The sequence below is a fragment of the Rhinatrema bivittatum genome, chromosome 16, assembly GCF_901001135.1.
Source record: "Rhinatrema bivittatum chromosome 16, aRhiBiv1.1, whole genome shotgun sequence".
Classification (NCBI taxonomy): domain Eukaryota; kingdom Metazoa; phylum Chordata; class Amphibia; order Gymnophiona; family Rhinatrematidae; genus Rhinatrema; species Rhinatrema bivittatum.
This window is the reverse complement of record NC_042630.1, coordinates 33,740,699-33,767,804: the sequence shown is the minus strand read 5'-3', so window position 1 is coordinate 33,767,804 and position 27,106 is coordinate 33,740,699. Positions and strand designations below refer to the sequence as shown.

The window sequence follows — 27,106 nt, the reverse complement described above, 5'->3', positions numbered from 1 at the left end:
AGAAGCTACAAAATAATAAGTGTAATGGGATCGAAATGGAGATTAGATCAGCCTTTCATGGTTGACCTGGGTCAGGTGGCAACCCTATATAAATATTTATCTATCTATCTATAAGTGGGTCTCCCAGTGCCATATTAGTAATCGACTCTGTAAGGAAAAGAGGGCGAAGTCAGAGGGGAGCTAGGTCTTAGCCTGGAAGCTTCCTTGCATCCTCAGCACTAACAAAGCCTCAGTTATCACCCCTCTTGCTCTCTTTTCTAATGAAAGGGCTGCAATCTTTACATTTCTAGCATGTTTATGGGATCATCTATGATAGATATTTAGGGTGCCCAGATGGCTGCATGTCATCGAGGCTGGGCTGAGCCAGCCCTGTTGTGCCACTGGACTCGAGATTCCCGTTTTGCCAAGAGACCCCAGATCTTTAAGTCCTGTGGCCATCTGGTATCCCGACTCTGAGACTTTCCCATTCCTAAGACAATTGAAAAAGAAAATGTTTAAATCCATCCATTGAAAGCTTCCCTGCTGTTTCAGATCAGTGCATCCCAAACCCCTGTCAGAACGGAGGGACCTGCATGGAGAATGGAGACAGGATCACCTGCCTCTGTCTGCCGGGCCACCGAGGAGATCTTTGTGAAACAAGTGAGTCTGGGCAGGGATTACAGATCCCTCAATGCAATGGGATGCAAGTTAAATATAAAAAACCAGGACTAAACCAAAGGCCTGTCCTCCAGAGCGTGGCCACTGGCTGCTTCTTGTAATGGGTTGACCAAGCCAGTCTTGATGTCCCAGGAGTCAGCCTGGTCGTCAGGCGATCCACAGGGTTTTGCAAGCCTACAGATCTCATGCATATTCATTGTGGATCGCCTGACAACCCAACAGGCTGAAGGAGGGGTCACCAGGAGAGGCTTGCAAAACCCTCTGGTTGTGATACAGATGAAGCTCTAGGACTCTCATCCTGGTTTTCAGGAGGCTCAGTGTGAATACTCATGAAATGTGTTTGCCCACAACAGCAGCTCTAGTCCGTAGTCAGTCTGCAGGTGTTTGTTGTGCGGAAAAGCAGATCTGGTTCCAATCCCCAAAGAGTGGAGTCTGAGGCCTTCTCCCACCCTCTTTTGTGAATGCCTTTGCCAGAATTTGGTATTGCTCACCAGTTTGAGGACAGATTTTGCTGTGTGTCGGCCTGACATCCTGGATGCAGAATCCACGGGAGGAGTTGGGCAGAAAAATCTATCCCTCTTCTTATTACTATGAGGGAGAAATAGGAGGCCGCAAACGGTAGTCAACGCTTGGAAAAAAAAAAACCAAGGGAGAAAGCAACAGGTCAGAGCTGCCAAGTGACCCAAGTCAAGAAAGGAGACCTTAGTCTGGTCCTGGATTTCTGACACCTTCCCCCTCATCACGGTGCATTCTGGTACCCGCAGTGGCTGATTTCAAATGATGGAAGAAGGAGGGACTACAAACCCCATAATGCACTGGAATGCAAGGTCAAAAACCAGGACTGGCCAAAAACCTCCTTCCTAGGCCTGGGGTTTACTTGGCAGCTCTCAGGGAGTTTGTAACAAGCTTGGGTACTTTGGGGGACAAATATGAAAACATTAAGGTGAAAAATGGTTTTGTTTTTTTTTTAACAAGTAATTTCAAGGGCCAAAAGCCTCCAGGTTTTGTACTTTTTTGTTTGCTTTTTAGGATCCTACCATTTTCCAACAACTCCAGCCAGGGTAGCCACCTGACCCAGGTCAGCCTTGAGACTGACCCTGTCCCCAGTTTTGCACCTCTGGACTTGTAATTCAAGGCTCTCCAAGAAACTAGAAAATCCGAAGAGGCAACGGGGGGAGGTAACCTTGGGCCTGGATCGGCTTGTCAGGGTCACCAGGGTCAGGTGGCTACCTTATCTCTTGCAAACCCCTCACGAGGAACAATATCCCTTTGATCCTGTCGTCCAGTCTGGTCCAGAATGGTTTTGTAATGTTTGCAAGCAAACGTTAGGGTACAATCTTTTTACCAGGAAGAGTTTGAATGCCGACTTTTGTTCGGCTTCAGTGGCTTTCACCGTTATTTCATAGACCTGGCTGCTTCTTTGAACCCGATTGTTTCTTCTCCTCTGTTGCGTGTAGGGGTTGCTCCCTCACCCAGAGTAAAGCCAAAGAGGATGATACAGCCCTGGTCTTGCCTCCTTGCAGGCATGGAAATGTAGTTCTGATCCCCCCCCCAAAAAAAGGAACCAATACCGGTTACGCATGTTATGAGGGCGGAACCAGGACTGCCCCAGCCTGTTGGGGTTGCCCTGGGTGAGGTGCTGATCCTGTTCCTGCCCTCTCTGCGCGCACGGACTGGCGCTTGGCATTGATCTCAAAGAAGCGCAAGGGGCAGGTAAAACCAAGGGCTGGGTTGGCCTCTTCCGGTTGACCTGGGTGAGGCAGCAGTTCCAGGTTAACGTTACCCGCTCTCGTCTCCCTGTACCTGCTGTGGTTGTAAAGTTGCTGAGGTCCCCTTAAAGGCGCGAGGGGGGGGGGGGAGGGGGGAGGGGGGTCTCTCGAAACCCACACTGCCGCAATCCAAGGCTTTTTCATCCTCTTCGGTAACCACCTCCCTCTAACGCGACATGGAGTATACTAAGCGCCTAAACAACAATGCCTGACCTCGGGACCTCTCTCCCGTTTGTATGTCGCTCTCATTCAGACATTAAGGAGTGCCAGCCCGGCTGGGACAAGTTCCAGGGCTACTGCTACAGGCACTTCCTGACCCGCAAGAGGTGGGAAGATGCGGAACGGCACTGCAGGAACTACAGGGGGCACCTAGTGAGCATCATGAGCCCCGAAGAGCAAAGTTTTATCAACAGTAAGTGCTTGGGGTGTGGGGAGAAGGCAGTGGGACAGGACCCCGGACGTCAGTAGAAGGTTCCCTGTCACTGTTTGTCGAAATAGTGCCTCTCTTTATTTTTTTTTAAGAAATCCATTGCCTTTCATATTTTTCGAGGGTGTCATACTGGGCGTCATTGGGGAGTCATAGGCATGCCAAGCTGTTCTCTCTCTCTCGCTCTCTCTCTCCTTAGGCCTGGAGGTTGCTTCCTTTCAATAAAATCAACACAAGCCAGTCTCTGTCTGAACACAAATGTATTGCAACTGTGCTTTTAACTGGAAGGTCATCCATAAAATTCCAGCAAAATAAAATAAACCGTTTGGGCTACAGGCTCACTTCAGCCAGCAACTCTCCTTACTAGTTCATTGTTCTCAGCAGCTTGGTCCCTTCTGCTCAGCTTCCTGGGTTTTCTGGGTGAGGAGGTTCCTGTTCCATTTCATAGAAACATGATGGCAAAAAAAGACCATGTGACCTATCCAGTCTGCCCATCTCTACAATCCCTACCACTCTCTCAGAGATCCCCTGTATTTATCCCATGCTTTCTTGAATTCAGATCCTGTCCTTGTCTCCACCACCTCCACTGGGAGGCTGTGCCATGCATCCACCACCCTCTCTGTAAAGAAATATTTCCTAAGATTACTCCCGAGTCTACCCCCTTTCAACCTCATTTCATGACCCCCCTCGTTCTAGAGCCTCCTTTCCATTGAAAAAGGCTCACATCCTGTCATGGAAACCTTTGGGATATTTAAACGTCTCTATCATATCTTCCCTATCTTGTCTTTCCTCTAGGGTGTACATGTTTAGATTGTTGAGTCTATCCCCATATGCTTTAGATCAAAGACTGCTGACCATTTAGTAGCCACCCTCTGGGCTGAGCCCATCCTGTTTCTATCCTTTTGAAGGTGCAGTCTCCAGAATTGTACACAGTATTCCCAGTGAGGTCTCACCAGGGGCAATATCACCTCCCTTTCTCTGCTGACCATTCCTCCCCTTATGCAGCCAAGCATCTTTCTGCCTTTTGCAGTTGCCTTATCCACCTGTTTGGCCACCTTAAGATCAGGAGATACAATCACCCCCAGATCCACTCTTCCTTTGTGCTTAGAAGAATTTCACTCCCTAAACTGTACCACTCTCTTAGGTTTTTGCAATATGAATGCATTATCCTGCATTTTTTAGTATTAAATCTTTACTGCCAAAATCTAGACCATTCCTCAAGCTTCACTAGATTCCTCCCACTCCTTCCAGAGTGTCTACCCTCTTGCAAATTTTGGTATCGTCTACCAAAACATCATCTCCCTCTCTCATCCCCGTCGTTTCCCAGTTTTTGTTTCCTCCCAGCCTATTTTAAGCTGCAAAAGACAGGTCTCCCCGGTGAATCAGGAAGTTTCGGTAGATTGGTCTAAATCCTCCATGGGACCTTTTTAAGGTCGGGCTGCTTTTCCCCTTGCTGGCATCAAATTAGCATCATGGTTTTTGTGCGCTAAAGGAGACCCATTTTCTGCTCAGACTATAGTGTTGGATGCAGATAAACAATGCAGCGGTGTAATCAAATTGCACTTACTCCTCACCAAATTTTATTCTCCAGTAGTCACCCCCCTGGCGTAGAGTGAGCTGGGTGGCGTAAGGGTGCTGCTGCCACTGGCACGAACCACGGTGGGTGGCAGAATCCTCCCTCCGAACCTTTCTTCCCGCTGCTTCCTTCAGACGGGAAACGTGCCACCGACAGGCACAACCCTAACAGGTCATGAGAAAGCCGTCATTTCAACAGGCTAACAGTGAAGTGAGACCAACGCTATTATGGATTGCGGTTTTTTAATTTTCTATTTATTAGATTTTACAGTACATAAGTCAGCACAGACATATCACAAGAAGTTGGTATTCACAAAATAAACAATGCATGAACATTAGAATCCAGAAAAAAAATGATCTCATCACCTCTGAAATCCACAAATAGGTATGGAGGCAACCATAAGAACATTAAAAAAAAAGAAAAAGAAGATATACCCAATATAGCAACATGCCACAAGCTGTTTCAAAGGGAATGCAAATTATCTCAGAGAAATTAAATGACAGAGGGGTTAAATGAACGCCTCAGAACTGAGCCTGGCAAGCCTCCAGGAACCTGGGGGTGGCGAATGTAGGTTAGACACAGAGTCTGAGTGCTGGTTCGGGCCCGAAAAGATTTTACTGAAGGTCTTTGTGAGAGCTGCAAACGCGTCGCAGGGGGATTGAAGAGCAAAGGCTGCCCCTCTTTTAACTACTACAGCCCGCGTTGAGTCAGAATGGGAAACATCTGGGAACGTTCCCATCTTGGAGCCAATACATTCTTTCAACGTATGTCGGAGAAAAAGAAAAAGAGCGCGCATATAATGAGATCCTTGTCAGTTTCCAAAACGAGCTTCACCACAAGAGTCCCCACCACTTGACGGTGCCGTTAAGAGCTGAGATCTCCAGCTCCTGTGCAAGAGACAATGACTAAAAGGGAGAGACAACCTTTGAAACATAAATAGCCTTAACTATGGGTGGCAAGGACTTCGCGAAGGAATTATAAGCATTCCACAAGATAGTCCTTAAATAGTTTGAGTCCGGAGATATTACTAAAACTTGGAGCGTCCATCACTTTAATATTCTGAAGAGCTCCAATTCTTCTTGAAGTAATCATACAGTATTAGCTTTCTCCGTCAAGGCCTTGAAAGACTCCAACTCTCCCAGGATTTCTCCAGATGAACGTTAGAAACAACCCAAGATTGCACAGTGCTTTGCTCTGCTTCCAGTTCTTCCTTCAAAGCTTGAATTTTCCCTCAAAGTTCAACCAAATCAGGGAGCAAATCCCTCCTTGGATCTTGAATCATTTGCCATAGCATTGGTAAAGTAATATTCCTTAAATTCTTTTCCTCTAGAGCAGGCCCTGAAGCTCTTTGCATCCTCATTGGTGTTGTTGTCAACCTAAAAGCCACTCCAAAGCAAAGATCTCCCTTGTTTCCTTGTATCAAGAACATATCCGAGCCATCAACACAAAGGATGGAGCTCTGTGGTGGTTGGGGGCTGCAGGAAGTCAGGAGCAGTGGCTCACCTGGTGCAGTGGGACTGAGGAATTTGCCATCACCTTAGGCACAGGCCTAGTGTGTCTGTGCCTAAATCCAGGCCTATGGAAACAGAATATGATGGCAGATAAGAACCATGCAGTCTTTGCCCAGATTCACCCCTGGTGCAATGTCGTGGACCCCAGCTGATCTCTGGCCTTCCCTTTACTTCTTCCCACCTAGGGGTCCTCGGTGCTTATCCCCGGCTTTCTTGAATTCCGTTACCAATTTAGGCTCCGCCCCCTTCTGCTAGGAGGGGCCCATTCCATGCTCTCTCCAGCAGCTCTGCACCTTGTCAGTATCAGATGCCTAACCCTGCCTCTAGAAATCGGACTGAACATCTACCCGGGCACCTAGTTACACCTCAGGTACGTGACGCAGCAGTCTGGGGGCGATTTAGATGTCTGCCATGGAGAATTAGCCGAATGCATCTCACGCAAAGATGCACCTCCAGAATGGTCACTTGTTTAGGCGTCCGCTCTTAGCCCATCTAGCTCTCATCTAGGGGGCTCAGCTCGCTTCTTAGCAGTCACCTAACTGGGTTCTTTTGCAGGTTTACACCTGTAATTATAAATGTCTCGCTAGCCATTTGGTAGACGATACCAAAATTTGCAGACTTTCGGAAGGTTAGCCCATGAAATATTTCATTAATTTCTGACTCACATTCCGTCTTTCATGGCTGGTCAGCCACTTCAAAGCGGATTACTTTCAGGCATTTCCCTGTCCCCAGAGGGCTCACCATCTACGTTTGTACCTGAGGCAATGGAAGGTGACCAGCGGGATTTGAACCCTGGCTCATAGCCCGCTGCTCTGACCACTAGGCTACTCCTCCTCCATAGGAATACAGACAATGCGTGGTGGCGAAACCGATCTGGAAGGGGCAGAGGGAAGGGGGGGGGGGGGGGGCAGAAGGCAGGAGGAAGCACAAGTCACAAACAGACACAGCAGGAGGTCAAGGTGATGAGACCACAAAGCCGAGGGGCTTGGAATGGGGGGGGGCCTCGTTGAGAGATGCTGAAGTAGGGTGGGTAAGGGACAGGCAGCAGGGAGGTATAAATGTGGCGCCATTAATGAATGGCATTGGGATGGCTTTCTCCAGGCTGGCTGGCTTGTCTGTTAAATTGCCAACGTCTCAGGGGGGGGAGGGGACGTATCTGTTACTATGGCTTTAGTTATATTGCTTTTAGCCTTCCACAGCCCACATGATTGCAGAGTAAGTGGAAAGCAGTTCTCCTTTAAAAGGCCTCAGGCCTCATCCAAAATTATAAATAATTCTGGAACACTTGTTAACGAGTAGCTGCTCCTATTCGTGGGATTTCTCTGCCTCTCCAGTTTGCTCTTTCCCTGTCCTCTAATTGCCGTCTTCTCTTCCACAGACAGATACAGGGACTATCAGTGGACGGGCCTGAATGACAAGACCATTGAAGGGGACTTTCAGTGGTCTGATGGAAACCCACTGGTGAGCTGCTGCCTCCGTTACCTGGGTGCCGGGGATTTTATTAATGTGGGGGTTGTAGGATGTGGTGGTAGGGAAGGGAAGGGGATGATCAGATGGTCTACAAGGCTTTAAGATCACCGCGGGTCCATACGAGGCTGCGAGACTGCAGTCTACAAAGGTTTTCCGAGGTCGTCCTAGACACGGAGAGTCAAGCTCAGGTCATGGGAAAGCGGTGGAGGACTGGCACGCCCTGAATCAGTTTTCTCTCTGTTATTATGCATTGCGAATGGATCCCATCTATAGAAACACAGGGTCAAGACTCAAAGTGTTTAGGCACCTGATTTGGGGAGTTAAGAGCCCAAACTGATTATGGTTGAGCTCCTAAATTTAGCAGGCTAAAATGTGGGTAGGGCTACCGGAGCTAAGGTAGATCAGGGGGAAATGGTTAGGGGTTAGGGACTTAGCACAGAGTTTCAGCAATGAGACACCTAACTTAGGGACCTCCATGTAACCCCCGCCTCCTTTCACTTCAGAGACTGCAAAACACTTCTCCACTCCCTGCAGCATTTGGAAACCGGATTCTGTTAATGGGGAGAGAGAGGTTACCCTGAATGGTCCCAAAGGATCCCACTCACCTAATAAAAAATAAAATAAAATCACAGTCCACAGTTCATGTGCTGCGCTTCAAAGCACGATGTAATTTTACTGAAGACAAATCAAAAATTCAGCAGTCCAAAAATTGGGGGGAAACGCGGACAATAATTTTTCTGATAATAGCAGAGATTCTAAGATAGATCAGACATAATCCTTAAATGGTCCCCAGACACAGGAATGCGCCTTGAGCTGATTACTGGCAAGATTCCTCAATGGTCTATCTTCTTCTGATACCCCCCTCAGGAACTGGGAATCACCTTTCCACTTCCAACAACATCAAAGACCTGCCTGCGCACTCGGTCATCCAGATAGATCCCCTTCCTCGTGTAGAGCTTAGGACAAAGAAATCCTCCAGAGCCCTTTTTGCTTGAACTCCCCTTGGAATTCTTCTCCAAGCAGATGAGAAAACAAGATGTGCTTTCTCAGAGGAACAGGAGGCGAGAGACCTTGCCCTCTCCTGTCCTGGAGTCCACAGAGCCTCCCACTGCCTCTCCTCAGCAGAGTCGTTGACGATGCCCCCTAATGGATTCCAGTCCCCCTCCTTTATTAATTTTCCTGTTGGTCCTACCCATAAGGGAATGACTCTTTGTTATCATTCTAACTCAGTGCTATACCCCTTGAACCTTCTATAGAACCTCCCAATGCTAGAATGTTCCTCGGTTTCTCTAAGAGAAGACCTGGCCATACCTAGATAAGTCTAGGAGAATGAACTGCAGGCATAGATTTAGGGTACTAAGTTTTAGGGCCCTAAATTTAGGGGAGATTTCCAGTCAAAAATTCAGGTACCTAAATTCAGCTGAAAATCTTCCTAAATGTAGGCAACTAGGTTTTGAAAATTGACGCATCCTGTTTGCCGATTTCTCTTCCTACTGCAGTACCACAGATCCTGCTTGATCTCCCATCTTTTCTTGAGGACTGCTGAGGACCTTGTTTCATGTCCTTCTGAAATGTATTACTGTTTTGGCCTTCCCACCTTCATGGGGGGGTTATCCCATGCATTCCCCCCCCCTCTCTATAAAGAAATATTTCCTTATATTATTCCTGAGTCTGCAAACAACCCCCTTCCCCCGCTCCCTCAAACTGCTGTAGCCCTTAACAGAGAGACTGTTGACATTATAACAGTGGGGTACCTATGAATCCACGATAAAAAAAAAAAAGACCTATACAAGCCCAACAGCACAACGTTCCAGTAAAGGTGAACGGGGAGGGAACTGGGGAAGGGAGGGGTCTTCAGAGCTGAATGCAGGAAGTCCAGCCTCCAGCACCTTCTGACCAGGCCTGGGCGTCTTTGCCCCAGTAGGTTACCACTCAGCCAGAGGCAGGCTTAGGAGCTTCCCATGGAACTGCGCTTGCAGCTTTCTGCTCTGTCCCAATAAGCCTCTTTTAATTCCCATTTTATTTCTTTGCTGCCTCCTGTAGCTCTACGAGAACTGGCACCATGGCCAGCCTGACAGCTACTTCCTGTCGGGGGAGGACTGCGTAGTAATCGTGTGGCACGACGAGGGGCAGTGGAGCGACGTGCCGTGCAACTACCACCTCTCCTACACCTGCAAGATCAGTCTCAGTAAGTGCCATGGGAAACACCGTGTGCTCTTTGCATGTTTTGTTAGCCTCTCTGCATAACAGGGCATCCTCCGAAAGCTGAATGCTGGCTCCGTGGCGAGCCGGTCCTGGTTTTAGCCCCACTGCATCTGTGCCCTCGCTCTGCCACTTCTCGAAGGAGCGGCGAGTCCACGGATGGAGCGGAGGTAAAACCAGGACTGGCAACAGCATGAAGGGATCCAGCCTCCTTAACCTTTGATGGTCCCCTTCATGCCATCTTTGCCACTTTTGGATCTCCTGTTGTTTTCTGTCATCTCTGGAAATCTGGAGGTCCATATCCGGCCACTGTCCAGATAACAAGGTCAGCCGGATAAACTTATCTGGCTGACTTTGGAGGTGACTGTGTTCAATGCTGCAGCCGTCCTATGCAATACAGATGGCAATCTAAGTCGCAAGGAGCACTTACTTGCTCAGGAGAGAGTCCACGCCCTTCGAGAAAACTGGGATCATCACCGAAGAGCAATGATTCACAGGACTCACAGCAGTCACTCACAGCACTCACTCACAGCACTCACAGCACTTACAGCAGTCACTCACAGCAGTCATTCACAGCACTCACAGCAGTCATTCACAGCAGTCACTCACAGCAGTCACTCACAGCCCTCACAGCAGTCACTCACAGCAGTCATTCACAGCAGTCACTCACAGCAGTCATTCACAGCACTCACAGCACTCACTCACAGTACTCACAGCAGTCATTCACGTCACTCACAGCAGTCATTCACAGCAGTCACTCACAGCAGTCACAGCAGTCATTCACAGCAGTTATTCACAGCACTCACAGCAGTCACTCACAGCAGTCATTCACAGCACTCACAGCACTTACAGCAGTCACTCACAGCACTCACAGGCCAATGCAATAAAGTGCACTCAGCTTAATGAGCGAGTGGATGTGCATTTTGGACGTGCTAGGCTAACAGTCGATGCAACAAGGGGATTACCGCGTCCAAAACTCGCATCCAAACTCCCGCGTCACTAATGGCTATCATGACACGTAAATGCCATATAGTTGAGGCTATTAGCTATTCCCCGCCCCCCCCCGAAGCAGAGAATAAGCACTCAGCTAACGCACCCTTGTCTATGCGGCAGATTTAATGCCAGCCCGGAGTTGGCATACCACAAGTCAAGGGCCTATTAACCGAGCGGCGAAATGTCTGCTTCCTCCGACTCGCGAAAGTTAAGATCTGGGTTTGGACCGCAAAGGACTTCAGGTCGCATTTTTATTGCATCGGCCCCTCAGGGAGCAAAGCAAAAGGCAGTGGGGGGGGGTCGGGATTCATATCCGTGATACAACGGCGACACCTGCTGGCTGGATTTGGTACCCATGAGTGCAGGGTTCCCGAAGGAGCCCAGGACCGCAGCCGCAGTGCCTGGACCACAGTAAGAAATCCCCGGGTAGTTTGACAACTCAAAGATCCCAGCCCTGCCTTCCGACTCAACAGGAGGAAACTGCCAGAGGTCAAACATTTTTTTTCTGAAAGTGCTTTGCTTGGGCAGTGGTAGGCAACACGATTCCCGCCCTGCCTTTTTTTGCAGTTTGTGCCACAGCTTGCAGGCGTGCTATAAATAAACGTGTCGCTGCTGCTCAGAGGGCGAGACCTGGCATGGGGCGCGCCCTTCCTTCCAGATGTTCCTCTCTCCCTTCCCTTTCCCACACCTCTTCCAGTTGTCCGCCAATTTCATCTGCAAGACGCACGAGTGACAGACAGATGGGCAGCTCAGAATTACAATAGTGTTGTTCAAATTGTGTGAAACACACAAATACAAGTAGGCAGCTCTCTATATGATTACTGCAACTCATTACTTATTGGAATCCCTTCATCATCCCTCAAACCACTCCAAATACTGCAGAACTCAGCTGCCAGAATCCTTACCGGAAAAAAAAGAAACGAACACATTACACCCATTTTGGCCTCTCTTCACTGGCTTCCTATTTCTGCACGAATTACCTACAAATCTATGACCATCATTCATAAAATCTTAAATGATGATCTTCATGGACTAAAAGGCTTAAACATAACCCCCCAAAACCCACAAAGAAACCTACGCTCCAACAACACAGATTCCTAAACATCCCCACCTTAAGAGACGCTCATCTTTCAACTACACGAGAAAGAGCATTTTCCATTGCCTCCCACAAAATTTGGAACACCCTACCCAAAGAACTGAGGACCCAGCACATCCTGAAAACATTTAAAAAAGACCTAAAAACATTTTTATTCCGCAAACTCTATTCTAACTGACACCTGATCATCCCAGTCCTCAACAGAACTCGCAAGCATAATCCTCCTCCTTCATGCTCTCCTGATGTACCCTCCTTTTCTACCCCTCCCTGCTCACTCACTTGATCCGTTAAGTTCTTTGAAAATGTTCTCCGCACTATTCTGTTATTCAACTACTAAGAAAATATGTTGATTGTTCACAAAACCCTACTGTTCCCAACTACTATGTTAACTCCATTTGATTGTATGATAATTGCATATTTTGGATGATAACTGCATATTTTGTAAACCGTTATGATGGCTCTATCGAATAACGGTATATAAAACCCTACAAATAAATAAATAAATAAAATATACTGTATAGAAACATAGATACGACGGCAGAAAATGACCAAACGGTCCCTGCAGTCTGCCCAGCAAGCTCATGACAGCATCTGCCGCACCATACAATTCCCCCCATACCTAACTGCCTCCCAAGATCATCAAGCCAGGGGCCTTGCTGGTTGCTGTTTGAGTCCAATTTCCCGTCACCTCTTGCCGTTGAAGCAGAGAGAATGATGGAGTTGCATCAATGGTCTGAAGTCTTATTGGTTAAGGGTAGTAATCACCACACCAGCAATTTACCTCCAAGCACTTTTTTCTTCATTTCCAAACTCTAACCGTTAGTGATCCACGGGTGTTTATCCCAGAGGGGTAGCCATGTTGGTCTGGTGTCAGATGTGGGTGGCAGCCAAAATGATTTTGTTAAACTTGGCGGTAACTAGTTGCAGAGTATGTATATTGTAACCTGTGCCTGATGGATCTGCTGTTAGGTGACATTGTGTGTGTGTGTGTGTGTGTGTGTGTGTGTGTTCCGTCACCTGCTGTATTTTGTCGCGAGACTGACCTTCGGATCCTCCTGTCTCCTCGGCTCCAGTTTCCTGCGGATCGCCGCCAGAGGTGGCCAACGCCCTGGCCTTTGGGAAACCCAGGACCAACTACGAGATCGACTCCGTCGTGCGGTACCGGTGCCTCGACGGCTTCGTCCAGCGCAACTCGCCCATCGTCAGGTGCCAGGAGGACGGCCAGTGGGAGCAGCCGGACGTCGCCTGCCTTCCCAGCGGAGAATCCACCCCCAGCGCAGGTTACTCAGGGTACAGCTGTGCAGGATGACGGTCTTCACAGTAGATTTGGAGGAGTGTTGTTTTGAGGGGGGGGGGGGGTGGAGGAATCCCCTCCCGCCTTCCCAGTACATTTCCAGCTAAAGAACTGCCTGGGAAGCTGCTCAGTTTGCGTCTGGGAGGGCAGAGGGTTACCAGGTGATTGCAGGTCGCCTAGGACAGCCTGAGCCATTCCTGCTTTTTGCCCTCAGTGCATGCTGGGAGATGCATCGCCTGCTTTGAAGTTTCATGTGATGTGGCCTACACAGGACTGGCCTAGGTGGCCCAAGCAATCACCTCGGGCCTAGACTGCACCACCCTCTCAGTTCGAGCCTGGGGGGAGGGGCCCACTCCCCCAGCCCTCCAGCTCTGCTAGGGCACCTGACTCCTGACCTGCAACCCCCCCCCGTTCTATCACAGGCACCACAGGGATCCCTTCCCTCTCCAGTGCAGCTCAGGCCCCGCTTTCAGCACTTTTTATCCCACCCCCTCCTCCTTCCAACCCAGTGCCCGAGTTTCCAGTGAGCAGGATCCGGTTTGTAAATTTATTTTTTCTAACACCAGGGGGAATGGTGGGGGCGGGCAGAGATTACTGGGAGGGGATAAGGAAGACCTTTCCGCCTCACCCTGCAGCCAGTATTTCAAGAGTTAACAGAAAGACTGTGACCTGAAGCCCTGTTCCTAAAATTGCCAGTGAGGGACAATGGGTCGAACTGGACAGCCCCCACCCAATCCACGCACACGCGAAGCGGGCCCGACGGAAGCTAATAATGGCGTTTTCTCCATGTCTGCCTTTTCCTTTCAGGGCTACAGCACTCTGAAGTGTGAAGCTGCTTACCCAGTGCCTCTGGAGACTGAGGTACCCCCCCCCCCCCTCGCTGTGGGACCCAGACCTATGCCGTGAGCATAACACCGGGGGATCCCTCCTCACTCAACCATCTCAGTCAACTGGCATCAGGACAATAACACAAACTCCCCCCCCCCCCCCCCAGACTCTCACAACACCCCCTGCAGCCTTTCACTTCCCCATAGCATCTGGCAGAGGAAGGAGGGAGGCTCGTGTGGTAGCAAGGCAAACCTCTCTTTTCCTGCTTGTACTCTTCTTGGGCTTTTGAAGGCAGCTGCCTACTCAACTGGGAGGCTGTCTTGAGCGTCACCTCACACGCGGTGATACCGGATGTCAAAATGAAGGTCCAGAGGATAAAACTCGCTCACCAGATGGAGGAGACCAACGCCTCGGATTGCAGGGCCCAGAGAGCGCAGTCTTCTCCTGACACTACAAAATGTACTTTTTTTTTTTATTCCCCTTTCAGGTAGTGTTTATGACTGGACATGGAGCGGATGACTGGTTCCTCTCCCTGCCCCCCTCCAGGCATGCATGGATGAGTTATCTCCTCCCCACTGCATGCAGAGATTCATGGTTCTGACTTTTTACCCTTTTTGTGTCCCCTAAGAAAACCTGAGCTACAGATCCATGCATGCAACGGAGGACAGCCAGGGCTGGCTCGGCCTGCTCTGCGCTCAGGCAGAGTGATGTCATTGCGGTCGGCTTCGAAACGCATCTGTCCCCTAGGAAGAGGTTGTGGTTACATTGATAGAAGGAGGGCTTCTCTCTTTAGCTGGGTGAAACTGAATTCCCGTTCATAATTATAATGCACTGTGCACCCCGACACCTTACGTTGTGTTTCCCCTCCCCCCTCCTGTTTTAACTTGGCATGCATTCCATTGCCGGCAATGAGGCATACCACAGTCACTCTTAGGGGAGCTCAGACGAGGTCAGGGAATAAAGAAGCCAGAGATGGAATGAAGGTGAGCCTCACGTTACTCTCGGAGCGTCCTGTAGCACAAGCAGTGAGGCGCGAGAATAAAAAGCCTTACTCTCCGCTTGAAGCCTCTCTCGTGTGTTTGAACATTTTTCTGATGCACCTTGCTTGAGCACCTCCAGCTCCTGTGATGCTTTGCACAAAGACCTTAAGGGGAAAGTCAGGGGAGCGGAAGGCCCTAGCACTGGAGGGGGCTTGTTGGTTTGAGGCAGTCAACGGATAAGAGAAATGGTTGAAATCTGGAATGGGGGCAGCCACAGCTGAGAAACTATCACTCTCGGTTCTGTAGCTCTCTGTCCTGTGATACTGTAAATAGCAAACAGGCCAAAGGCTCTTGTCTGCTGCTGGCTGACGGAGAGGAGGGAGAAAGCCAGGGGACACCAGAGGAGGTGACGTGAACCGAGCACGAGGCTAGACTTGATTCGATGGGCGTCTTGATGGAAGGCGCAGACAAAGAGTGCTGGAAGGCTGGCAGCCAGAATGAGATGGGTTACACACATCCCGCCTGACTTGTCTCTAAATCTCAGGGACAGCTTCTCAACGTCTCACGGAACGCTCCTTGTCTAAGAAGCTCACGGCGATGGGGGTAGAGGCTTAGTAGTGGTGGTGGTGGGGGGGGTGGGGGGCAGAGGGGAGATTGTGGAGTTCCACTGGGGCGGTTCAGCGGCCGGCATCCCCCCCCATCTTCTGCACCACTGGAAGGCGAACACACCAGTTCACGTCACTTGAAAACCATTTAATGATCTGATGAATTTTATTTCAGTGGAAAAACAAAACAAAATAACAATTGCACACAGAATTATCTGGGCACCTTCCTGTTGCAAGCCAGAAGCAGAACAAGGCAGAGCTGAGCTGGGTGAATAATTATAAGGTCAATGCGAGAAATATGATTAGCTTCTATTGACAAAGAAGAAATGAACCAGTGCACTATAGAAGGTGGAAGTTAGTTTCTTTCATTTAGATTATATTAATTTAGCTTTTTTTGTTTTTAGGGGGAGAGGTTAATGTTTACACTTGCAGCACACAGCTGGGGCGCATATCTGATATAATAAGAGAAATATTGGATTTCTTTCATTCATGGCCTTGTCTGATTTGGGAGCGCCAGGCCGGTGCATTCGCTTAGGGAGATTTTGATTCCCAAAACGGAGAACGGGGAGGCGGGAGCACTGTTGGAGCCTTGGGCTGCTGCAGAGGTTTCGCTCACAGCACCCAGAGGGAACGCAAAGCCCCAGGGCCCAATTCACCCCAGGTTCGCCGGATAGGCTGATCCACTCCTGGTTTCGCCCTGTCACATGCGGGGAGCTGTTTTGATATTTCCCATTGAGGTCCTTACAAAAAAAAAAATAAATCCATGAATGCGACAGGGCAGGAACAGGACTGGATCGGCTTGTTCGGTTAAGGCGAGGTGGCCACCTTATATCGCACGTCATGGTCAATATAATTTAGCAAACTTGTCTCTGCAGAGGCTCGGGGTGAATTCCTGGCCGCTCTCTATTCCCCCTGTCCCCAGTGTATTGTGAAAGTTTGCCCTATATATATGTTTGCCCTATATATATGATTGGCATTGTACCATAATTACAGACTGGGGCTGTGCCATTCAAGGGACAGGTTTGATTGGCTGGATACCTACTGACACTTTAAAGTTTGGGATTTGGAGTACAACAGTAAAAAATCGATAACCTTTCGTTTGGTGTTAGAAATGGGATATGATAGGGAAAGTTTCAGCTTGGATAAGTAAAACGAGTTTTAACATGATAAAGTGGAAAGAAAAAAAAAGTTCCCTCTGAGTTATTGGAAGGGTTTAGTAGATAAGAATTTCACTGTCTTTAAAAGTTAAATCCTGTTTTTCCTACTGCAATTTCCTTAGTTGTGCCTTGTTGATTTTTTCAAGTCCTTCCCCTACTTTTTAGCCCTCTCCAACGGTTGAGTCCCCGCTTCTCCCCAGGCGACTTGCCCAGCCAGCTCCGAGGACTGAAGAAGGGGGGGCAGCCGTCTTCTCTCCGTCCCTGGGCTTGAGCTCCCCCCCCCCTCCTCGGCAGCACAGCCTGAGCCCCCCCGCCCGCTGCAGCACACACACACACACACACACCGCGCTGCGGCCCGAGTGGCGGGCCTGGCCCGTGTCCTGCCTTTCCGATGAAAACGCGGGCATTTCCGGCCCCTGGTGCGTCGTGCCGCGGTGGGCTCCCACCTGTTTACGCTGGCGGCGCGGCAGCAGAGATACCGGGAGACCCTTTTTGCCCACGGGGCATGGCTGCTTTTATCTTTCGCCTTCAGGTCAGTAACGTCAACGCCAGCTCTGGATAGCAGTGACTGAAAGTCGTTGCCAATTGAAAGCTGTTTAGTGGCCTTGATCCGGTTCCCAGTGAACAGGTGCCTCCAGCACTAAAGCCACATCAGGATTTGACAGTACTTGGCCCTGTCCTTGGCAGGAGAGAGGACAACGATTGCCCAGGTACGGAAGAGCTGAATTAGACTCCTACACGCTGTCCCAGCAGGACTGAGGCACAATGACAAGGCAGCTCAACAGGAATTAGCGTAACGAGTTTCCATTTCTGCAGTGTGGCCCTTGGTTTGGAGCCAGAGGGGTCAAATTGCTGAGCTCCCTAGTTGCAAATGTCTTAAGGGCCACGGCACCGCCCCAACGGCGCAGAGAGAGAGAGAGAGAGAGAGAGCGCGGAGCCCTCACGCTCTGCACGACCCGTCACTCTACTTCTGCGCGTAGCAGTAAACTCCGTATGTCCTCTGCTCCTTATCGGGGAAGCCGAAGCTCCGCACCCCGGGGTCTGGGTAACCTCCGCAACGGGCTCGAGGGGTGGTGATGGGAAAGCGGACGCTGCCGTCTTCCAGCCAGCCCCCATCGCAGCGGTCCAAGTGCAGGAATTTCCAAGCAGCGTAGAGCTGGCCCACCGTGGCAATCGCTGCCCCCTGCTTCTGGCAGGCCATAGCTGCCTCCGCGTAGCTCATGTGGGCGGGGATGAAATAGACCTGCCCTAGGAAAAGGAGGGAACACAGAGAAATGTCACAAATCCGGCTGCATTTCGGCGTCCCCCCCTCCTCGCGCCCCAATGATGCATCCCATTACGTCAACCCATTAACGCTCAGCGTGAAGGGGATCCCCAGTCCACCAAGCACTTATTTTCCAGTGGCTGATTCAGATAAAGACCAAGTGGCCCATCCAGTCTGCCCAATTATAAAGCCTGGTAAGTACAAGGCTTACTGATAAAACCTTGTGGGTACCCATGGCTGCCTATGGGAAGCTTGAGGGCAGCTCAGGTGAGATCTAGGGATGTGTAGTCATTTAAAAATGACAGGGAAATAACGACTACATTTGTTGTTTTGTTTTGTGTCATTTCCAATTTCCTAGCATGCGTTGAATGGTTTTAATGTGAACTAAAATTGTTTAGTGCACACAAAAGCAACTGAAATGAAATGAAATGAATTAATAGAAAAAGAAAAGAAACAAACTTTTTTCTCTATACACCCCGAGTGAAATCAGGAGCAGTCTGGTCATAAATACCAGCAGAGTTTGCAAGAGGTAAACAGCACGGTAGCTGACAAACTACAGATTGATTGACCCTTCCAAGGCAGCAGAATATGGAAAGCAAAGCACAGTGTAACATAAAATGTCATTCAAAGGAGTATTTTTCCAGAAGTGATACATTTATTGTGGGGTAACTCAGTTATCAGAGTTACCTTTTTCATTCTGTACCTACAAGGTAATGCACCTTGCCGCGGTGCCCTCTGACTGCGGAAAAGTCTGGGAGCAGTTATTGCAAGGTCAAATGTGCAAAAGAGAAGCCTCATATCCGATAAGAGATATCTCCCCCCTCAAGAAAGGTCAAATTGTTTTACAGTGCCTGGGAACTGACCATTTGGATGGAGTAGAACACCTACAGCTTTTAGAAATAAAAACCCCAAAATTGCCATGGAACAAGCTTTTTCTGTCTCCTTGCGGTAGGATGGTCCAAATATCATTCCAGCTGTGCATAGCAGCCAAGAGAAATGAGTTGGAGGATGTTCCCCGCCAATTCAGCAGTCTAATCTTCCACGAGATAACCCCTTCAGCCCAGACACCTGAACCTACCTTGCAGGCAGAGGAATGCAACTGCCGACGCTAGCTCACCTTTTAGGGTGGACGTGAAGCAGAATGCATCATATTTGTCCCTCTTTGTATCTTTTGGGCCGTAGGTGCGGATTCCCGGGGGAATGTTCCCTCCGCAGGGCTCCCGTACGTTAATGATCGGATAGTGAACGGTGCCATCCAGCAGCCAGCCTGCATTACACCAGTCCAGGCCCTCGGTCCAAGCTTTGGGTTTCAGGGCAGAAAGAGAAGGAACAGGCTTTAGGGTGTGGGCTGATCTCACTGAGCTGCAGGATCCAAGCTGTTTTTTTTTGTTTCACTTACTTAAGGTGGAACCCCCAACACGTGCAAAGCCAGCACATGAAAGCTCACAAGAGTGAACCTTTTAACGCACCCTCGTAAATATCAAAGTTAATTCATTAAATGTTTTAAACTTTATTTTCTTTTCCTTTAAAAATACCTGACAAAATCAACCATGATGGGAACTTGGGATTGCTGGAAGCTTGAGGAAAGGGATATTCAGGAAGAAGAAACAGAGAGACGCATTAATCTGCCTTTGGAATATATTCTTAGTGTCGGGGAAGATCGAGACAGGAATCAGTGGGAAAATGTTAGGCTATTTTTACACATCTTAGTACAAAATTACTCTCAAAATAAAAAGGAACACATGGTGGCCAGGTCATGGCCATTTGTGACCCTGTTTCAGTGGCTAAACGAGAGGAGAAATTGCGTCATCCTTTGGGCTATGTGGGCTCCTTCATGACGCAGATTGAATCGTCTCTGTATCGAGGTTGACTGCAGTCCTCATTGGTTGTGTGGCAGAACGTACAAGTAAACCAGGAGCGGGAGCATGGGGTTACCTGGGAGGAAGGCAGATGTGTGAGAATGCGGGAAGGAGGAGAACACCCTGGTGTGCAATTGACTTGGAAATGGCGTGTGTACTAACATGCCACTGCCACATATGTGCACCCAGTGGGAGTGCATCCTTTAATCTTGCTTTTTTTTCTTTCTTTTTTTTTTGGGGGGGGGGGGGGTAACAGTGGGGTTGAAATTAAAGAGATAATGTTAGCAATGTAACCGTCTATTCTCCAGTAAGGTAAAAGGGTAGGATAGGGTGGAGTGGGATATGGATAGCTTAGAGTAGGATGGGAGAGAGTAGAATAGAATTGGATAGTTTGGGCTACAGTAGAGTAGGCAAGAATAGGATAGTATGGAGTAGGATATGGTACAATAGGATAGAAGTTGATAGCTTAGAGTGCAATAGAATAGGGTAGAATACGATAGGTTACATTACAGTAGCATAGGTTAGAGCAAGATAGGGTAGCTAAGGTTCAAGTTACATTTCTCTCATTGATGCTCCTTGTTACAATGAGCAAGTTACTTCATTGTCCATTACCTCAGGCACAAGGCTTGATTTACTAAACATTCCTCCCATAGACACAGAATGGGAAAAAAGCCTTAGTAAGTGAGGCCCTTAGACCGTAGGCCATCTGGAACAGGAAACAGCCTGAATTTAACTTGTCTTGAGCTTGGAATCAAAAGAGCAATTAATTACTCTAAAATCCAGACATCCTTTTTGATTGCTTGCATTGCAGCCTGCATCCATCACTTTCTAAGGCCAGGATTTAATGCCGATTATAACGCACAGCATGGCCTCTGAGGGGGACGCCCTTACCTTGGTAGAGCTGTGCGTAAGTGGCCAGTATGGAATCCTGCTCCTCGCACTTCTGCCTGGCATCAAAATAGTTAAACATGTAGCGCCCAAGCCTCGCCTGGTACGGGAAAACAACACCTTGGATGGATGAGAAAGGAGATAAACAAGAATTACAAAAGAAATCAGACAGTATCAATGGGGGCTTCTTAGAAAAAGAGCAAAGACCTTTTGTCCTTCTTTCTTTCCAAACTCCATGGCCAAGAAGCAAATCTATAGGGATTCAAATTATTCCCAGTTTCTTTTTCCCTCTGGATTGTTACGGCTCGTGAACAATGAAGGACAGAAACAGAAGTCCTCAGTTTTTCTGCAGAAAGAGTAATGACGATGTTCGCCTATTATTTCAGGAACATGGGGAGTCCTACGCTCCTTTTGGTGTTGGGCCTCGCCTACGTAATGTTATATTTCTGTCTGAGCTGCTGAATTTTCCTGGGGCACTACTGGAAAAAATTCAGAGTGCTGGAGGCTTAAGCATGATCGGAAGTTCTAGTATGAATAGATAATTGGAATGCAATACCCATGATTTTAATAGAAAAGAGAAAACAATGGGTTTTTTATTACCATCCAACCGCAGAATCAAAGTCAAGCTTTCGTCTTCAAGACCATTGACCAGTTGGCACCTGTATTTCCCATCGTCCTCCAGCCTCACATCAGTGACGATCAACGAGGCATCGTTCCGGTGACCGTGGCGCAGGCGTACCCTCCCAGAAAGCTGGTTGTAGTTCTTACGTAGCTGCCCATTAGTAATGAGGATAATGTTTTCCAGGGGATCCGCTGGGTTGACCTTGGTCCACTTCACTTTGTAGACTCTGGGCCGGGTGTGGAGGACACAAGGGAGTGTGACGTTGGCGCCTCTGTGGGTGTGGATCACTTCATAAATGGGCTCCAGCAAATGCTGTGTTCTTGGTGTATTGGCTGGCCAAAAAAAAAAAATGTAGATTACTGATCAGAGACTGGAGAAGGAATGGATATAGAGGAGACCTGTTTATCTTGATACATAGAATTTTAAAAGGAGAGCCCTTTGTCACAGTTGTTTAATATGATTGCTTCCAATGGTCAATACAATATTTGCTTTTTATAGAAAATTTGAAATCAAAGTGCATGTATAAAATAAAACAGACAAGGTAAGTTTGATGTGAAGGGCAAATCAAGGTCAATGGCAGGTGTTCCAAACCCAGAGGCTGGGGAACTGGGCATCTAAATGGCAGATGAAATTTAAAAGTGGACAAATGCAAAGTGGTGCGCACAGAGAAACGTAATCCTTCTTACATGAGCAATGTTGGTTTCCGCAGGCTGAGTTACCCCTTCGGAAAAAGACCTTTCAGGTCTTGTAGGCAGTACATTGACATCCTTTCACCTCCCACCCTTCCTCAGCCAAAGTTGCACACAGACTCAGTGGCAGAGTTGGGGATTAGAACTCAGTCACAGGGAGGAAAGAAATGGCTCACTGCAAGGTCACATACAGAGTCAATGGCAGAGGGGGTCTTGAACTCAAGGGGCTTCAACTGCATTATCAGATGCTATCACCATCGCCTCTGGGAAAAGTCTCCCAAATATTTATATAACCCTTTGTCAAAATCCCAAATCACTGATTTTACGGTAGAGTTTAGCTGCTTTGAGACGCGTTTTGCCATTTATTTATTTTATTTATTTAAATTCTTTTAATATACCGATGCTCAAGACGAGGTCTTATCGTACCGGTTTACAATGGAACTAGGGGAAAACCAATTAACAACAATATAGAAGGTAAAGTTACATTGAACAGAGAAGCGAGAGAACACCCGAGCACAAACTTGTTTCTCTAGTTCGGGCCTTGCATTGCATCGTTGGCAGCCGCCATTACTGCATGGTGCTACAGTTGCAACCCTGCAGGCGAGGATCCCCTCGATGACAGACCGCTGCCTCTTCCTCGCCCATAAACCAGTCCTGTCCTGATAAGGCAATTGCTCCCTCTTGTGGGGAAAATTTAAACTTGGAAGGAGAAAAGGAAAAAGAGCTCATCCTTAGACTGGTGGATGATGGCAGATCACGCTTACCAAGCGACCAGTGCTTGGTCAGTTTCTATGAAGGGCTGCTGGCAGCCGGCAGGACCTTTAAACTGGCCAATGCAAGAGCTGGTATGTCACTGGGCACTGGCCTACCAGACCGGCAGAGACTCTCCCTCCCTTTCCGCAAGCCCTCGTCGTGCCCTGCAAACCCTCTCCTTCTTCAGGCCAGTGCGAGGCTCCTGATTGAGGTGGTGGGCCCGGGCAGGGGGATGAGTCAGCGCAGGCTCCGCTCCCAGGGTGCTCCGTAAGGGAGACGGGGCCTGGGAGCAGAGCCGGCGTTGATTCGATCCCTGGGGCCCCCTCGCCTTCAGAGCGTGCTGCTGTTGCAGCTGCCACTATGATTGGGCCACAAATTGGACCCTGCCTGAGGAAGAAAAGGTCCGTGGAGCAGGAGTGGTTGGGGGCACTGATTATAGAGGGAGAAGTTATGTTGGTGGGAGGGAGGGGGGGAATGGGCACTGGGGTAGGTGGCTACTATTCCCCTCAAAGTTGGCAACCCCTGTGATAGATGAAGGCCCGATTGGCCCATCCCGTCTGCTCGGTTAATACTGCCCACACTGCTAAGGCAGACCCCCAGCTGCCGGCCACAAATCATGACTGATTGTAAGATTTCGCTCCTTATCCATCACACATTTCTGATTTCTCCCTCTTTGGCCCTCTACCTGTCCTGGATAGATAAACATACAAGCTGCCCTACTGAATCCAACACCCAGCTTCCTCCATCCCCTAAGTCTCTCATGTACTTCCTGAACGAAGAAATGACTCCCGAAGCAATGGCGCTTGACGTCCCAAAACTCTGGATTCAGTTTGAAGCCAATTTTTTTTTTTTTTTTACTACATTATTGGAGAAGCAGGGTTCATAGCGCAACAATATAAGTTGCCCTTCCCCCACCTCCAACCACCTAATAATTGAAACACTGGGTATATTGTCCGGTTATTCACAGCCATCTGGGCAAGGCTTGGAGGCAAGAGACCCTAAAGCAATGTAAAGAAAAACAGGATCCTCCTCCCACCCAACAAAACGTATGAACACCAGAAATTTACCAAAAAAAAAATTAACAAAATCAAATCTGCGTTACCACGTTGATAGTGCATCGCTGAAGGCAACCCAGGAGCAGCTGCTCTGCTCCCTCACCTTCCATCCGGGGGAGCGCACGCAGCACAGCTCCGGAGCGCACATTTTCCTGTGAGCAGCTCGCTGGCGGCGGCTTTCATGAGCGCATGCAAGGCTTAATCTTTTCTTGCACTTCACGCGCTGGCTGGAAAAAATGCGGAGTCTGCATTTCTGGAGCCGGCGCTGCGCAGCGCATCCCTCTGCAATTAGTACCCCATGCACGAGGTGTTAGGTAGGATGGGCCACCCCTTTGGGCTGTCCTGAGATACATGGGAGAAATTTGTTTCTAGTGTCACAGGGTGCCCTTTGCCTGGCGGCCTCACTATTGCCTCGCTTTGACGCTATAATCGCACGCCTAGGAAAAAATGCCCCGCAAAAGGAGCCCTCCAGAGCCTTGTAGTCGTCTTTTGCTCCTGAGGAATGGGGAAAACTCTGAATTACAAATCCCGGGACTGGGTCCACCTGTTTGGTTGACTTGGGGGGGGGGGGGGGGGGGATTACGAGCCCTCTGGAGTCAGGCAAATAATAACCTGCAGCACCGGATCGCAACCCACTCTGAAGGGCCCCGAAGAAGCAGATTATAAAATCAACTTAAGTGAATGCCACGCGGAAAACCGACCTTGGCTCTTAGCGATCGGGCGGTAACTAGCGCAACAGGCGGGGAGAGAGGAGATCCAGACGGACGCCAGGAGCAGCAGCCCTCGCATTCTCAGGACGTGCGGCTGGGAGCTGGTCTGAAACAGAGAAGGAGGGAGACGACACCATTTATTGATCTTGCATCTCAGTTTGGTCGGGGGGGGAGGGGGTCTGCATTGCACAATTTCAAAACTGCGCGTCTTTTGACCTAGAATTGAATGTCCTGCGACTACTGGCCTGGGGAAAACAAGAACCCTTGTGCAAAGACACACTTCTGGTGAAGTGTAAGATCCAGTTAGAAGCCCTGCCTGGGACACCCTGCACAGATTTAATTTGCTTGCAAAATTTTTTTTTTTTTTTTTCGGTGGAATTTTTCATTTTCCCTTCCGGAAGTGACAGGATAGTCCATCCTTCAGGAAAAGATGAGCTAGTTTAGAACTGTACTGTGGAAAGCGGCTCGCCGGCTTTCTGCTGTCTTTTTTTTTTTTGGGGGGGGGGGATGGGTGAGGGCAGGGGTTTGCCCAAAACTTAAATCTGGGGCTTTTCTGATTCTAGGTGTGGTCGAGTTCCAGTCACTGGGGGAAGCTGAGACCTTCAGCATGGGAGCAAGAGATGGGGCTGACGCAGCCGCCCCCTTGTCCTGATTACAGGGTGGAAGGGGGTGGGAGTCCCGTGTAACGGGGGGGGGGGGGGTCTTGTAAGATGCTGAAATGAATCCTCAGCGGCAAGGAAGAGAGTGTTGTGCTGCACAGCGGGGCCGCAGATCCCTGGGTTAGGGGAATGGATTTTAATGAGGTCAGGGCAAAGGGAGCCTTAGACTGAGGTTTATTATTTGATGACATTTGGAGCCCTTTGTGCTCCCCGGCATGGCCATGCCCATAATATGCCAGTTTGCAAAAGAACCCATGGTCTTTGCTTTACGGTTTTGTGTTGGTCTGAGAACCAAGGATTAACTCATGAGTTGCCATTCGCAGGTGCCACGAGGGAGGCTTCCCATGCTTGCATTCCAGAGCTGGGAAACACAGACAGCCCTTCAGTCATTCACGCCAAGGAAAGCGCTTTTTAAATGCCAGAAATCTTTGGAGCCTGGATGAGGCATTGGCTCAGCAGGGTGGGCCCCCTCCTGTTTTCTGCCACCGAGAAAACAGCGTGCACAGCTCAGTATGTGGGGTTTAAAAAAAAAAAATGTTCTGTAGCTACCTTTCTCTCGGATGAAATTTTGAGTTTCCCTGTGGCTTCCACGTGGCAGCTAAGCACCTGGAAAGGCAAGTGATTCTAACCGGGAAGCAGAGCAAATGTAAACTGGATGTTGCAAGACCACCGCAGAGAGGCAACCTGAAGGTCCTCCTCCTTACTGAGTGAGGTTTATCGTTAGAAGGGCGCGTCAAGGTCATTCGTTTAGGGTAGAAACAACAAGAGAGTCTGACCTGGAAAAGGTGCTCGGTCACCAGCCAGAATTTCTGCTCCCGACCTCGCCCACTACAGCTGCGGCATCGAGGCTTACGTCCATCATGGTTCGCATCCAGGAAATTCCTAATCCAACGGTTTTCCCCGAAAGAAATCCTGCAAACGTTGCTAGGTTTGTGAAATGTTTGCCCCCACCTTTTCTTACCTGAGGAAGAGGGTACCCCGTCTCCCTAGCCGGGTGACCAGGTCAAGGAAGCAGCTCTCTCCATCCTCTGGTCAAGCAGCATGTGTGCGTGTATCTAGCGTTGACCTGCCTTCTCCAATGTGCGAGACGGTAGGAAAGCACAATTTCCCTTTGTGTGGCGGGACCTTTCTCTGCATTGTTCTGGTCGGTCCGTGGTTTGAACACAACAAGGCTGTCTTTCTTTACCCGCCCCCCCCCCCCCCTTCCCCGCTGCTCCAGCAGCTGCTAAAACAAAAGTCAACAAAAAAATGTCAACCTCTGGACGTGAGGATCTTGGAGGTTATCGACAAGGTTGCTTCTGTGCAGTTTTGCAAATCTATTCACACCCACACATACAAACTCTTAAAAAATATTGCCCTTCAAATGAGAGACTTTGATACAGCTGAGAGCCTTGCATTTGCTGCTACACGGTGCAGACTACTATTGACAGACATTGCATACCTCTGAGACGGGGAAACTCTTCTGGGTGGTAGGATACCAACTAGCTCCAAGCCATCCAGGATTGGCCGAGCCCCATTGCATCCATGGATCTGTAGTCTCCTGCTTGACTTGGGGCAATCAGAACTACAAGTTCAGAGATGCAATGGGGATAAAACCAGGACTGGCTCACCAATGCCTGAAAACCAGCAACAGAGTTGCCATTTTAACCAGGTCGACCCCAAGCAGGCTGATCCAGTCCTGGGTTTTGCCTCTAGGACATGCATGGGCTTGTGGTTCTTGATCGCCCTTGATCTGCATGCCCTGTGAGTAAAACCCAGGACTGGATCGGGCTATTTGGGTTGACCTGAGCGAGGCAGCGACCTTAACCTGGAGCCGCTGGTAACCGAAATGCTAAGGAGGTGGGACACCGATGGCAAAGGGCCACTCTTTTTCCTTGCGAGGAGACAGGCCACAGCCTGCTTGAGAAGGGTCTTCAATTGGCTCCATTCTTTCAGGACAGGCTGATCCGGTCCTAGTTTTACCTCCAATCACAGTTCTGATCCCAGTATGTGTGTGTGTGTGGAATCAGAGCTACAAGTTCATGCATGCTGGGGGGGGAGGA

At 49.1% G+C, this 27,106-nt stretch overlaps 2 protein-coding genes across 5 annotated transcripts in view; one reads left to right on the top strand and one right to left on the bottom strand.

Annotated features, from left to right (window-relative positions):
- Positions 1 to 14,875, top strand: part of BCAN (brevican) — a 45,219-nt gene extending 30,344 nt beyond the window's left edge. For all 3 annotated transcript variants that reach the window (XM_029581665.1, XM_029581664.1, XM_029581663.1), the window contains 6 exons: positions 532 to 639; positions 2,680 to 2,838; positions 7,319 to 7,401; positions 9,454 to 9,598; positions 12,775 to 12,991; positions 13,803 to 14,875. In XM_029581665.1, coding sequence (XP_029437525.1) covers positions 532 to 639; positions 2,680 to 2,838; positions 7,319 to 7,401; positions 9,454 to 9,598; positions 12,775 to 12,991; positions 13,803 to 13,818 — 728 coding nt within the window. In that variant the 3' untranslated portion in view covers positions 13,819 to 14,875. The remainder of the gene's footprint in view (positions 1 to 531; positions 640 to 2,679; positions 2,839 to 7,318; positions 7,402 to 9,453; positions 9,599 to 12,774; positions 12,992 to 13,802) is intronic.
- A 715-nt stretch (positions 14,876 to 15,590) lies between these two features.
- On the bottom strand, positions 15,591 to 26,168 carry HAPLN2 (hyaluronan and proteoglycan link protein 2). Of its 2 annotated transcripts, XM_029581900.1 has the most exons (6): positions 26,026 to 26,168; positions 24,397 to 24,511; positions 21,177 to 21,530; positions 20,580 to 20,696; positions 18,947 to 19,129; positions 15,591 to 17,813 (listed from the first exon to the last, which is right to left on the bottom strand). In XM_029581900.1, exons 2-6 carry the CDS (start codon positions 24,482 to 24,484, stop codon positions 17,530 to 17,532), a joined length of 1,026 nt encoding a protein of 341 aa, XP_029437760.1. In that variant the 5' UTR covers positions 24,485 to 24,511; positions 26,026 to 26,168; the 3' UTR covers positions 15,591 to 17,529. The 2 variants fall into 2 exon arrangements, with proteins under 2 accessions (XP_029437760.1, XP_029437761.1); XM_029581901.1 differs by lacking the exon at positions 26,026 to 26,168 and having other exon boundaries at positions 24,397 to 24,796.
- Between the last annotated feature and the right edge of the window lie 938 nt (positions 26,169 to 27,106).